We start from the raw sequence: 14949 nt of genomic DNA, 5'->3' as shown, positions 1-14949 counted from the left end.
GCAAGACTGTCTTGGAAGAGCATTGTGGGACTTCGGCATGGTGCCTGGGGCAGTGAAGACTGTGTTTTCGTGCATTGTGTTTATCAAAGTGTACCCCTCCTCACCCAAAGACCAGTCATGGAATTGAGCTTCCAGGGGCCTTGAGCTGCAGGCACGCTGGTGAGGGAGAGTGGGTGTACGCAGGTGGTAGCAAGAGAAGCACCCAGGCAGGGATCTGCAGCAACCCACTAGAGGGAGAAGTTTGCCATCACAGTGTGGTGGAGACTTGGATTCTCATCACCATTGTAACATAAAAGGGATTTTTAAAGACTTCGCAGTCCATCCTACTTATTTTAGATACTCAAGCCCCATAGGGTAAGATCAGTGCCAAGGCCACACAGCTGAAGAACAGCACAGCTAGGACTAGAGCCAGGTGTTCCAAAAAGCCTAGGTTAACATCTTCTTCCCCACCACCTTAGACAAGATAGATTTCTCATCTGTAAAAATAATTGAACTTGATCCTTTGGGTTCTAAGACTTGGGAGCTTTGGGCAGACTAGGGAACCATTTGTTATCTATACCGTTGATTCTACTTATAGAGATAACGACATTGAATATTAGCTTAGGAATGTGAGCTAGTCCTGGGCGCAGGGTGGTTAAGCTATCCTGCAGATGTTTGTGAAAATCTCTAACAGGTCTGAGGTCACAAAGGGCGAGCCCCTTGGGTGTCCCGGTGTGATACTGATGTTGGATTCTGATTTAGTCAATTATTTATGCCACTCCAGGGCAGAGGTGTTTGATATCTTGGGTGAGTATACAGTAGTGGTTGGCCTCATGAACTGGTAGTGTCAGATTTCTGGGCTGTTGAGGAGGTCTTAAGAGAACTGCAAATGTCTTCTGGCATTGACAGATTAGACCATTTTGTTTTCAGTGGATCAACTGAGGTTAAACTTAAACAAATAGGAGCAGCTGGGAAGGAGTGAGATGTGCACATTCTCCACAAAAAAAAAAAAAAAAAGAAAAAGAAAGAAAGAAAAAGAAAGAGAAAAAAAAGAAAAAAGAAATAAAAGAAAAAAAAAAGTGAAAAAAAAGTGCTCCCTGAGGAAGGAAGGATGAGGCGTGGAACCCTGCACAACCCCCATGTGAGGAAGGAAGCGGTTATTTCTCTGCTGTTTTGTTTTGCACGCTTAGTTAAAGAATTCCAGAAGTTGCAGGTTGTGGATCATGACCTCCATTTTTTTCCCCTCTGTTGCTGCTTGCCAGAGGAAAGGGGGGGTGGTGGGTGGCTCTAAATAACACTTTGGCCTTTATGGAAATGTATCAGATGTTCCAGGAGTCTCGCCTGTTCACTGGCTCACTTTCTCTCTCTCTCTCTCTTTCTTTCTCACTTTTACTCCGTGTTTGCTCTCTCCTTACTCGTGTCCTTTCTGTAGGATATAGCTAGCACTTCTCGCCTTATATAGCAAGGTCTGGTCGTTAACGTTAACAGAAACCTAACAACAGGGAAGGCTGCCAGATAGCATTAATCAGGCCAGTGTTTGGAATTTCATAAATGCTCTGACTTTGGGTACAAATTGAACATTAAGTACAATACGAAACTGTTTTCTTCCTTCCTCTCTCTTCTTCTCTCCCGCTGCCCTCTCCAGCCTGTCCAGCTTGCTTCTCTTTCTTTCCCTGTTGTTGAATTCCTCAGCCCTGCCGTCTGCTCACTGCATTGGAACTTTGTTGATTTTTGCCACGTTTAATTTTTGATTTCTCTGTTTCTCTGTCCACTCCAAGACCACAGGCGGAGCAGCAGTAGCCGGAGCCAGGACTCTGCGGAGGGGCAGGACGGGCAGGTCCCAGAGCAGTTCTCAGGTCTTCTCCACGGCTCCTCCCCGGTGTGTGAGGTGGGACAGGACCCTTTCCAGCTGCTCTCTGCCCCTGGCCAGAGCCATCCAGAAGGGTCCCCTGCACAGGGCGCCTGTCACGAGGCCAGCATGCAGCTGGAGGAGACGGGTGTACACGCTCCTGGAGCCTCCCTGCCCAGTGTCCTGGACCAGAGTAAAAGAGCAGGTTACCCGGCTGGCCTGCCCACCACCAACAGCCAATCGCACCCCAAAACTTTGACTCACACGGCATCTCAACACCCTGGTGGTGCTGAGGAAGAAAGAGACCGCAGTGGGGCTAGGAGCCGAGCCCCTCCCACCAGCAAACCCAAAGCTGAACTCAAACTCAGCCGCAGCTTGTCCAAGTCTGACTCTGATCTCCTGACCTGCTCACCCACGGAGGACGCTACAATGGGGAGCCGGAGCGAGTCCTTGTCCAACTGCAGCATCGGGAAGAAGAGGCTGGAGAAGTCGCCCTCCTTTGCCTCGGAGTGGGATGAGGTAAGGCCATGTGATGTCAGAGGGAGCTGGGCTGGCCACAGCCCACCACGGCTCCCCTGTGCGCCGACTCCTGGGACCAGGACTTGTGGGCCAGGCTTGCCCTGGTTCCTTCTCACTGTGACCAGAGTGTTTCTGACAGCCGTGATGAGGCAAGCCCCAAGTTGCCAGGCAGGGGATCTCATTGCCCAGATGGCAGAGGAGAAGTCCCTTCATGGTTAAACTGGAGGGTGGTGGCCCCAAGCAGAGTTGTTCTGAGGGAGAGGCGGTGCCTAGAAATGACATGCTGTTTGGAAATATTTGGATCCCCTTAGCCACTATCCAGGGAGTTGTGCTTATCCTGGAGATTCTTACAAAGAGCCAGAAAACTTTGCATCTTCAGGAGGAAGAGGGAAGACTCAGTCAGCTAGGACGGGGTCAGTGGGTGGGCTTTGGGATAAGCTACTGAAAGGGGATCAGAGGGGGTTTTTCTGTTCTCCGCTCCTCCGTGACTGTTCCTGCTGCATTCCCCTGGAAGACCAAACTGCCTCTCCCAGCAGAAGCATTCCGCCTGGCCCACATTCCCGGGCTGGTGAGGCAGAGGGCTAGGTGGTTGGAAAAACAGAGATTAAAGAAGAGAGAACATTGGGAGTCTGAGGCCCAGGTTAACTTGCATAACCACTGTTCTAGAATAGTTAGAAATATGTACCCGAATATTTTTCAGTGACCTGTGACATGTCTTGCTGGGCACAAGAATTTGTTTCTCGAAGATTGGTAAACACCCAGAGAATGTTAAAGTGCTACCCTTCCAGGCTTCTTGTGGAGAGAGAGCTGCCTTTGAAGGGAACTGGGTCTGTCTCCCAGGAACATTTTCAAGAGATGAATTTAGCTTGCGAAGAGGAGGGCAACAGTGCAGCTGACGTGCCTGTTTGAGTGATCTGTAGACTAAATGCTCTACCCAAGTCTACTCAGGTTGCAGCTGCAAAGTTATAGAAACCAAAGTGAATCCCATTCCAGGCGTGGGAACAGGGTGGGGGCAATTCCTACAGCACTCTTATCTCCAGATAAGATGAGCTTAAGAACTCTTGTGTAGTCAGACTGAAGAATTCTGTGCAGTACAAAGTTTTCACTTTTCACTCATTTAGAAACCAAGGTGGAGTGGGTGAGCCTGGATTAGACGCTAGACCACTTAAAGGAAAATCAGTTTGAGTGACAGAGCTCCTGGCCAGTGGGAGACTACCCACTAGGATCTGTGTGTTTGTAGGAATGTGTGCTTTGCTTTTGCTTTTCAAAACGCGCAACATATGGGGTGCCTGGGTGGTTCAGTGGGTTAAGCCTCTGCCTTCAGCTCAAGCCATGATCTCAGGGTCCTGGGATCAAGCCCTGCATCTGGCTCTCTGCTCAGCAGGGAGCCTGCTTTCCCCCCTCTCTCTGCCTACTTATGATCTTTCTCTCTCTGTCAAATAAATAAAATCTTTAAAACACACACACACACACAACATAGAGTTTTACTCATTTACAGTCAAGTATAGGATGAGGCAGTTCACAAGTAAGAGAAGTGCTGTGTGCTCTGAAATGGAAGGAGGGGCAGATGGAGGAAAAACATCAGTGGGAGTGGGGAAGGTGGAGACGGAGAGTGGGAGGGGACTTCAGGAAAGATCCCAGAGACTTGGAATGAAAGAACCAAATGTTTTAGGGGAAAACCAGATTTAAGCTAGGGGATGAAGAAAAGGCACTTGTGGAGAGAATAGTGTAAGGGAAGTTGTGGAACTGGAGAAGCTTAGGTCATTTGGTTTCTGTAAGTAGAGTTCGTATAGGGGAGCATAAGGAGTAACGGTGCGGGGTGGGGGTGCGCCTAGCTGGCTCAGTCAGTGGAGCGTATGACTCTTGATCTCAGGGTTTTAAGTTTGAGCCCCACGTTGGGTGTAAAGATTGCTTAAGATATAAAATCTTCAAAAGAAATAGGGTAGAGAGATTGGGATCACATAGTGGACTGAACACAAGGCTAAGAAGTGAGTGTTTGGTTTGATAGCAAGGCAGTATATCAGAATCCTTCAAATGGGCTGGCAGACAGCTTTACCTGTCTTATGAATTACCTCTTCTTTTTGGTTCCATCTCCCCAGCGTATCTTGCACCCAAGAGGTCAGTAGTGCCAGGTGATTGGCCGCAGGATTTTCATGCTCTGTTAACACACATCACGGCCAGCCCGTCTGTCCCATGGCCTCCACCATTTCCTCCTGGAGGAGGAACACAAAGTCACTGGAGCACGGCCCAGTGTCATTGAAGTGGGCTGTTTGGGCTAACGCACTAGTTGTCTCTTGGCCCCTTAGCTACAGGAGGTTCATATGCTCCTGTTTTGTTGCAGGTAGAGCTTGCGGGTGGCTACCGTGAACTCGGGGGCTGCTTGAGGTCTGTGTGTCCTGGGCCAGTCTGTGATGTGACTGAATGACTGGAAGCACTGTTGCACTTTAGATTCAAAAACCTAAGAGAACTGAGCCCTTATTGGAAGGAATTCAGAAGATCAAGATTTGCTCCTTTGGAGATGATTCACAGGACCCTTCTTGCATGATCCTTCATCATTGTTTTTGAGTCATATTATACATGTTTTTCGTGGTTACCTCTGTCAAAAGAGAAACTTCAGAAGTGTTTCCCCCAGTGGTTGGCCCTAGACCCAAGCCTTTGGCAGACTTTACCAGAACGGGTCATTAGTTAATGGCTGCTCCCCACCCCACCCCTGACAGGTGCCTGAAGGCTGCTGTGCCGTATCTTGCACTTGATTTCTTTGTCATCACTTGATCCCCAGGAGGTTGGGGAAAGCTTCTCAGAAGGAGCTTGGTTCCAGCTCAGCTCCTCACTGTGGGGCCTGGGCACTTGTGATCTCGGTGCAGATGGATATGTGGGCTGGTCTGCCAGACCGCTCCTAGAAGGCAGTGCGGGCTAACATGCAGGGCTCAGGATCCAGAGTCAGCAGACCCAGCTCTGAGCCCTGGCTCCACCATCCACTCCTCCTTGTCACAGGAGTGGACTTGGGAAGCCTTAGCATTGTTAGTAGTACTTGTGAAACAGGCAGTCAGGTCTGTGTTTCAGAGGTGTGGTTTTTTTGTTTTTGTTTTTGTTTTTTGTTTTTTGTTTTTTTACCAGTTAGACATATGTTTAAGTGCCTAGCCCAGTCCCTACTATGCATAAAGTATTGAATAAATGGTAACTATTCCCATTATTATTATGCCTGGAGCTTTGGAGAATGGGACCTGAGGCACAGAGTGTCTTCAGAACTTAAGAAAGGCAGAACTTTGGGGGGCTTGTCTGGTGCTGCAAGGTGACAGGGAAGCCATGGCGTTCAGGCCCCTTGCCTGGTGAGGTCCTGTATGACCCTGGCCCACCCCAGGACAGAAGAGCCTGCCCAGCTGGGAGGGGAGGGCAGTAGCCCCACCCCACCCCATTCCACCCCACCCACCCCCGCTTTGCTCTTTGAGAAATTCACGAAGCTTCCTGCTAACTCTGGGAGAGGAGAGAAGTTGGAGCGAAATGTGCGGCTCTTCCTACTGTTTATTTTTCAAATGTATTCTTCTATATCATGGCCAACAGTGGCTAGTTGATGGGATGCTTGTCAGGGCTGTTGTTCTGTAGCTGGGGGACATGCACAGCTGACAGACTGGGAGTTGCTTTTTCCAAATACAGACAGCTCCTTACAGGTGCTTCGTGCCGCCCTTGGGTGATTCCCCAGAACGAGAGGACTTCGGAAAGTTGGCCTGATTAAGGGGAACCTCTGAGATGGCATCCGTTATGACACTAGGATTCTCCCTAGTTTCCATTAGATTTTTATAAGCAAAAAAAAAGAATTTACTTTGAAAAGTGCTCCGCCTAAGAGGAGATCAAAATCCAAGCTTCAGTAGATGCTTTCTCTGTTCACCAGTCAAAAATCAAAGCACTCCTTGTTATCTTGGTGATGCCTAATAGAATAGGGGCATAACAGAAGGTAAACTGGACAACTGTCCATCAGTATAACTTTAAAAATACATAGATTAGGAATGGGAAAATCACCTACATCTCTCTACAGGTTAGTCTCTGTTAACATTTGACGTGTATCCAAATTTGGGGTATGAGTGTATTTACCGATTTATAATTTCTGTCTTACCAGTTACAGCAACATCCATAAGACCTGGATTCAGACCTGAGTTATGAAAGGCACAGCGTGGTATTGTGTGGCTGTGTCAGAGGGCTGGTTTATTCGTTGGTGTTGAAGCTGTCTTCCAGGTCCCTGTCGGACACCTTGCAGGGTATCTTCCAACTGCCCTCAGGCATGTTCCCTCTCCTTCTCTACCTGCCTGTGCCCCAGAAGGCTCATCTGTGTGGCCTGCATTGCGAGGCCAAAGGAATCCTGGGTTGGCTGTGTCCCCTCCTTGAAAGACCAGCTCTCCTGTGGGGGACCTTTCCCGAAAGCTGCTGTCTCTGGGTTCTGATAACAAGTCCCTCCCCTGGATGCTTCTAGCCTGGGGCTCCTGGCTGTGAGTCCCTCTCCTTACTTGTTGATCTCTCTGTACCCTGTCCAAATGTGTGTAAATAATCCCCTTATTAAGCTTTTTTGGTTGCCCGGTGTGCATGTGCCGTCTTTTTCCCGAGGGGACACTGATCCATACGGACATTTTGTAGTACTATTTCTATCCAGCTCAGGCCAGCCTAGATGGCTATGTGCTGGAGCAGTAAAAACAGCTCGTGCATGTAAATTGTAAATCTTCATTTGCAGACGAGCCAGAGGTGTGGATATCCAGGGTGCTAAGAAGCAGAAGAAATTGATCATCTAACTTGAAGCCTCTCCCATGTAGGAAGCCTTTTCTCTTTTCTAGAGCTGGTGGTACATCAGTGTCTCAGCTGTGTGCCCCAGAACCACCATCTCCTAGATGCATTTCCATCCCATCTCTGCACTGTGGGGCGCACCCACAAGGGCACACAGCAGTTAATGTCCGAATTAAGTACCTCCTAAGAAGAACAAAAATAACCTTCTGGTCAGATTGTGGCTTGAATGTATGGCGTCCTTGGGGTCAGATAGGTCTCTCCCATAGCTGCCTTTGAATGAGATTGAAATTTATGAAAGACAAAAACTGCAGAAGGCCGCTTGTCTACTTAGCATAAACATTTGAGTAATTTCAAACTTGGCTGAAAGCTTAAATGATAAATTTGTGTTTTGTAATCAGTTTTCATAAATATTAAACAAGTGGGAAATGGATAAAGAGCAGGGATGCGTGCTTTGTGTGCATTTTGTATGAGCTGAGAATAATTTCTGGCAGGGGTTTTGGGGCACCGTTCGGTTCCACCTGAAATGAATGGTAGCTGAGAGGGGACCCTTGGCTCTGGGATCCCTCAGTGAGCAGTGAAGTGGCAGCAGCACAGAGGGCACCCTTCCAGGCCCAAGTGCCCTGTCCCAGGCACCCCACCCTTCCGCCTGTGCTGTCCAGTTGGAGGCATGATGTCATCAAGGGAAGAGCTGATTGGTTCAACTCCACAGAGGCTTGGGTTGATTTTAACCCTTGTGGGTTGGGTGTGCTAGAAGAATGGCCTCTGCTGTTAAATAAGGAGAGTGGAGCTTGAGTTTGTGCTGACAGTGGCTAAACTTTCTCCACCACAGTCTGCAGTTTGTCTTGTTCTTTATCATAGAAACAAGCATACTGTGTAGTCTTTCTGGCTGAGCATGGTCAGCCCACTCTAGACAAGAATGTGAGGGGCTCCTGGGTGGCTCAGTGGGTTAAAGCCTCTGCCTTCAGCTCAGGTCATGTTCCTAGGGTCCTGGGCTCAAGCCCCACATTGAACTCTCTGTTCAGCAGGGAACCTGCTTCTTCTTCTTCTCTCTCTCTCTCTCTGCCTGCCTCTCTGCCTACTTGTGATCTGTCAAATAAATAAATAAAATCTTAAAAAAAAAAAAAAAAAAGAATGTGATATACTCCTATCCCTGAGGACAAATCAGAGCGTGGACCATCTATTTCGTTATTGCCCCTGTGTACACAGGAGTCACAACTTTTGTTCTAGAACCTCAAGGTTTCCCTTGGTTTTAAGTGGCCTGTTAAGATTGAGGGCTTTTTTTGTTGTTGTTTTTATTCCAGTATTTTAAAAAAATCTCCATTTATAGGCAGTCCAGAAGAAACTGTTTTGCCTTCCTGTCTGGTAAATCCAAGGGATTTTGGTGAGCCCTGACTTAAAAAGATGCATATGGGCATTTCCATGGCCTTGACGGTAACAGAACCCCATACACAGTATTATGAATAAGCCAGTGTTAGTCCTGGCTCTGTAGTTAGTGAGGAGAGGCCTGGTGTTCTTGACCCCTGCCACATCCCACCAGACGGTCCTTGGTGACATCATGCCTCCCAGTGGACAACCTGCCAGCAAGGGCGGGGTGGCTGGCACCTGGCCAGGAAGGGCGCCCTCCCTGCTGCTCCCTCTTTACTTTGCATGGGGTTCTGGGGGACCTGGCTATTATTGTCCCTGTCTGCATCTCCCTGCTTCCCTCTCCTCTCTAGCTTGCTTCCTGGCTGCTTTCCTACCTCTTGACTCCTCCTGCTTTTCTTTTCATTTCCTTTTTCCCCTTTGCTGGTTCCTCCTTGTTCCTCTGTGCTCTTTCCTGGCTTTTTACTTCCTCGGTACTTTCATTTACTTTACTTTTCCTCCTTTTCCTTCCTGGTGGCATCAAGGAGAGGTTTTTCTGATAGCCTTTCCTCAGCCTTCTCTGCCTGAAGGGTTTTTCTTGTCTTTTGTCTTTTAAACCTCTCACCCGTGTTCACTTGTTGTTACATTCTCCAGAGCATTTTACTGCTTATGGTCTTAGCTCTGCTTCCTCATCCCCATTACACCCATCCACACTGTCTGACCCCTGTCCTTTCAGAAACGGCCTGGTTCCACTTAGCCCCATCAGCACAGCACCATCAAGGACCAGGTAGGGATTTTGTGGTATTTGTGAAATTGCCAGAAGATGAGAACTTCCCTCTTGACTCATTTTTGTTTCCTTATATTTTGTTGTTTTCAAACGCCAGACCAAAAACTTGGGTGCCAGTGGATCTCAGTGAATATATGAGGAGAATTTGATCTTTAATGACAGTGCATATAGATGTCAAGAATCACAGGAACATTTTCTGGGACATTCTTTTTATGTACTTGCTTCTGGTTTTGTATCTGTCTTCCTTCTTTTCTTCTAGTAATGGCATCAGTTAGATACAGACGGAGTGATTTTATGTAATTTAGGCAATAGTAGTTATATTATTCTAAACAGTTGTGTTTGAGAGTCAAGTAGAGGTATTTTCACAGAATTGACAATAATATAGAATCAAAGCATATTTTTATTAGAATTTTTCATTCATTCAACTAATTTGTTGAATACCTGCTAAGTTTGAGGTATTCTGTTATTCCAGTAACTGGGGATGAGCAGTGAACGAAACAGACAAAATCCTGTGCCTTGTGTAACTGACGTTCTAGAAAGTAGAGGGGAAAGAGAAGACAAGAAGTAAAATCAGTATGCTGGTTGGTGATAACAATGCTAATGAGAAAAAGCTGAGAGGAGGGATACAGCCTGATGGGGATGGGGGTTGGGGCTGCCAGGGTGGGGCCCTCCGGGGAAGGAGGGGGCGGGGTGGGGCGTGGCCTGAGCTGAGCCAGCAAGCTGCTGTTAGTGATTAATTTCTCCTGTCAGACAAATTGGAAATTCCATTCTACGCTTACATTGTCTTACAAATACATCTTAGTACTTGACTTTTACTTTTAACTTCCTCTTTTTAGCCACTGGCTTCTTTCCTTATCTTGGTCCCCCCCCTTTTTTTCTAGTAATTTGTGTTGGGTGAGTTTTTATACATATTTGCGTACATGCATGTGTACATATGTGCATATTTATGTACAAACATACATATATTTTTTAAGCTACGGAAGTAGAATGAAATCTGAATTTGCAAGAATTTCTCAGACTTGCAGGTGCCTGGCTGGCTACTTGGGAAGAGCATACAACTCTTGATCTGGAGTTGTTGAGTTTAGGCCCCACGTGGGGTGTAGAGATTACTTAAATAAATAAAACTTTTAAAAAATTTTTCTCAAACTTGTTCACTGTCGTTGTCATCCTGGGCAAGGATCATTGAATGGGTTGTGGTAGAAAGATTAGATTCTAGGTCATTGTTTTAGGAAATACATTTCCATGGACACATCCCATTTTCAAAGTGGAAACAAAATCTAAAAACCAGGATTATAAAGCAAGGGGAAGGAACTCCAAAATTATTTAGACCAGAAGATGGCCAAGAATCTAGAGAACAGAGATCCTATGAGAGGAGGACAGATGATTAGGTATTCGAGACGGGGCAGAAGAGTCTGAGTAGCCGCACCATCGTTGTTTTGAACTCAGAGATGGTGTTGGTACCTTGAAAGGCATCTTAAGGGCTGACGGCCTGATGACTCTGAAATACTTCCTGGTACTAGTCAAGCCCGCAGATTCCAAACAGGTCATTGTTGCTGGTTAGAGAGGGAGGTGCAGGGGGCCTCAGATATTGTCTGACCCAGGGTGGAATTGCAGAGGTCAGTGGACAGGGAGCTTCTCAGATCCCAGGTATGGAGTTGGTGTTTATGTGTATATGTGCACACATGTGTGTACATATAGGCTCTGTGTTATTTCACATGGTGAATTGTGTCCTATTGGGGGCGGGGAGGTGTCTCAGTTAGCCACGAGCAGGGACCGTGGCTGCCCGGTTAGTGAATGCGTGGTACATGCGGGCTTGGGTCTGGTTGGGGTCAAGATGCCAGGCATTGTGATGCCTCTGGTCTATCCGTGCTCCTGCCCAGATGACCTGCCACTGACTGCTCTAGCCCTCATCATCTCTGGCTCACACAGAGCCCCTTGACGTGTAGCAAAACTACTAGCTGGCTTCCCTGTCTTCTCACAAGACAACTATGTCTCTGTTTGGGGTTTTTTTTTTTCCCTCCATGAAATGAATAGGCCCCAGAGAACTTTAATTTGTTTAGAGATTTGGTGTGCAGTCAGAGTGGCAGCTAAGTCATTACCGGGCAAGAGAGTGAGGGATGGGCTTTTTTTATTACATAAGACTGGAAGAAAGCAACGAATCTGGACCTCCCCTGCAACACAGAGCTCTTTTCTAGCCCGCAGTGTTTTCACCAGCACCCTGAGATGTGCTCTGTGCTCCCCCCTCTGTTTTCGTGGATGGCTGCCCTCCCTGCTGAGGGTTCCTTTACTTTTCTTTTTCCTGCTTTTTCCCATGGATATTCCCTTTTGAATGCCTCCAGGTGAGTAGCCTGTGGGTGAGAAGGATACTTGTGGCCTGAAGATCATGGGCAGAGCCAAGATGCTAAGCAATCTGTCTCAGGATCCCACTCCGTCTTGCTCACACGCTCTAATGACCCGGTCTCCGGCGCCACAGGGCCCACCTGTCCATAACTCAAGGCAGTGTGTTTATTTGTCTGGACAGGTGGAAAACTGCCTAAGCTCGCTAGGGGCCTACAAATGACAATTTGTCTGGCAGTCTGTTCTTGCCTGTCCTGATTTAAACAGCCAGGAAGCCATCGTAAACTCAGTTGAAATGGTGTGGTTTGTGTTTGTGTTGGGGTTCCTTTCCACTTTGGAGCTAGTTATTTTCAGCAGGGCCTGCGCCAAAAGCCTCGTGAGAGGGGTGCCTTGTATCGGTTATGGGCGGGCAGTGCTGGAGTTCACTGACACCTGGAAGATGGATAACTCTGGAGAAGTTTATCTCTGGGCCTGGCTGAGCCCTCTTTGCTGACCCAGAGGATAGGAGGGACCACCATGGAACCTGGGGTATGGTGGCAGAGTACTTAAAGGATAGAAATTGCCAAAACCCAAGGAGTTGACCTGTGCTCTGAGAGGGAATAGTTGATTTAAATAGCCTTCCCATCCAACTGCATATAAATGTTTAGGCAAAGCCAATGCTTGAAACGGAATTTTTGTACACTGGGGATTTTTTTTAAGTTATAATATTCAGTATTATATGGCTGAAATTTAAAAGGTACCAAAGAACATATAGTTTTTTCAGACACCCAGTTCCTCTCCTGAGTTTTTTAGTATCTTTCTTAGAAGTATTTGTGCATTTGTAAGCATTTTAGCCCTGTCAGGTATTTTTCTTTTCAAGACAAGTGATGCCATATTCTGCATACTGCTTTGAACCTTTTTTCGTTTGATAGTTTATTTTTTTTAAATAATTCTAATTAAGTACATAAAGTGTTTACTTTTCTTTTTTATATTTCATATGATTCTACAGTATGGATATACTAATCATTTATTTTAAAAGTTTTCTCTAGATAGATATTTTGGATGTTACTCAGTTTCTACTAATTACAAGTAAGACTACAATACGTATCCTTATACAGTGTCATTTTAAGATAAATTTCTTGATGATCAGCATCTGTGTTAAAGGGTTTATTATGCATGTTAAATTTACTCTCACAGTCATAACTCCTATTAGGAGAGCCTGTTTCTTGATACCTCACCAACCTGGGGGTGGTCAGCTTTTTAATCTCTTTTTGGTTAACAGATTGGTAATGTTATCCTGGTATAGTTTTAAAGGGGGTGTCTTTTTTTATTATGAGTGAGGTCGGCATCTTTTCATATTTTTAAAAAACTGTTTTTCTTTTCTGAGCTGCTTGTTCCTTTGCTTTCTCTTTCCTCCTTTTCTTTGTTTTGATTGCAGTTGTTGATTTGATCTGTTTCTTTGAATTTATAGAAGCTCTTTATGTTTGAAGAAAATAGCCCTTTATCTATAATATGCATTGTCTTTTGGCAGGGTTTTAAAAAATTACTAATGAGGTATTATTGACATACAACAGTATGGATTTTTTTTAACTTACAGAAATTTATTTAGTTTTTTTAAAGATTTTATTTACTTATTCGAGAGAGAGAAAGAGAGGGAGGAAGAGAACAGAGGGAGAAGCAGCCTCCCCACTAGAAGAGAGTCTGATGCTGGGTTTGATCCCAGGACCCTGTGATCACGACCTGAGCCCAAGGCGGATGTTTAACCAGCTCAGCCACCCAGGTGCCCCAATATACAGAAATTTAAAATTTTGTATAGTTGAATCAATCTTTTCTTTAATGACTTCTAGATTTTGTGTCTTAGTTTAAAAAAACCTTCCCTACTCAGTTTATAACACACACACACACACACACTCTCTCTCTCTTCTCTCTCTCTCTCTTTCTTATTTTCTTCTAGTACTTTCAGGGTTTTATTTTTCAGGTTTAAATCTTTGTTTCTTCTGGAATTTATTTTTATCTAAGGAGTGATAAGCATCCTGTTGACTTTTTTCCAGCTTTATTTGAGGTGAAGTAAAATTATAAGATATTTAAAGTGTATAAGGTAGTGATTTGATTTACATATATGTTGTAAAAGGGTTCCCCTCATTGAGTTAATTAACACATCTATCACCTCACATACTTCACTCCTCCTCCTCCTTCTTTTTTGTGAGAACATTTAAGTTCTACTCTATCAGCAAATTCCAATTACACAATACAGGGTTATCAACTATAGTCATTTTGTTACCTATTAGATCATCAGATTTAATACAGACTGAAAGTTTGTACCCTTTTACCAGCCTCTCCTTATTTCCCCTCCCTGCAGCCCCTGGTTCTGTAAGTTGGAGGTTTTTTTGGTTTTGTTTTGGTGTATTTTTTTATGAGTCCACATATAAGTGATAACATACAGTTCTTATCTTGCTCTCTCTGGCTTATTTCACCCAGCAGAATGTCCTCCAGGTTTTAGGTTTTGTTTTGTTTTGTTGTGGGTGTTTTTTTTTAAGATTTTATTTATTTATTTGATAGACAGAGATTACAAGTAGTCAGAGAGTCAGGGAGAGAGAGAGGAGGAAGCAGGCTCCCCGCTGAGCAGAGAGCCTGATGTGGGGCTCGATCCCAGGACCCCTTGACCATGACCTGAGCCGAAGGCAGAGGCTTTTGACCTACTGAGCCACCCAGGCGCCCCTTTGGTTTTGTTTTTAATATGCTCCAGGTTTATCCATGTTGTAGCAAATGACAGGATTCCCTTCTTTTTGAAGGCTGAATAATATTCTAACACACACACACAGACATATATACATACTATATTATATTTACATAATTATATATAAATTATATGTACAGAAGTTATACATACGTAAGTGTACCTTATTATATTTCCTTACTTTATCCATCAACAGACATTTAGATTGTTCCCATACTTTGGCCATTGTGAATAATGCTGCTATGAACATAGGGGTGCAAATATCTCTTTGAAATACTGATTATTTCCTTTGGACATATAGCCAGAAGTGAAGTTCCTGGGTCATATGGTAGTTATGTATTTAATTTCTTGAGGAACCTCCAGACTGTTTCTCCATAGTGGCTGCACAGTTTGCATTCCCACCAGCAGTGTGCAGGGCTCCCTTTCCTCCACATCCTTGCCAACACTTTTTATCTCTTGTCTTCTGATCATAGCCTGAGTGGGCCGATCACTCACTGAGGTTTGGATTTGCATGTTGAGTGAAGTGGAGCCTCTTTTCATGTACCTGTTAGCCATTTGTATGTCTTCTTTGGAAAAATGCCTCTTTATGTCTTTTGCCTGTTTTATTTTATTTTATTTTATTTTATTTTATTTTATTTTATTTTATTTTGA

The 14949-nt window shown here is 45.2% G+C and overlaps 1 protein-coding gene across 10 annotated transcripts in view; it reads left to right on the top strand.

Moving 5' to 3' along the window:
* ANKS1A (ankyrin repeat and sterile alpha motif domain containing 1A) overlaps window positions 1-14949 on the top strand; it is a 178854-nt gene that overhangs the window by 106331 nt on the left and 57574 nt on the right. For all 10 annotated transcript variants that reach the window (XM_059178569.1, XM_059178566.1, XM_059178571.1 and 7 more), the window contains one exon: window positions 1758-2347. In XM_059178569.1, the coding sequence (XP_059034552.1) occupies window positions 1758-2347 (590 nt within the window). The remainder of the gene's footprint in view (window positions 1-1757; window positions 2348-14949) is intronic.

Source organism: Mustela lutreola, chromosome 6 (assembly GCF_030435805.1).
Source record: "Mustela lutreola isolate mMusLut2 chromosome 6, mMusLut2.pri, whole genome shotgun sequence".
Classification (NCBI taxonomy): domain Eukaryota; kingdom Metazoa; phylum Chordata; class Mammalia; order Carnivora; family Mustelidae; genus Mustela; species Mustela lutreola.
Note: the sequence above shows the minus strand (reverse complement) of the source record. Positions and strands in the feature narration are given on the sequence as shown.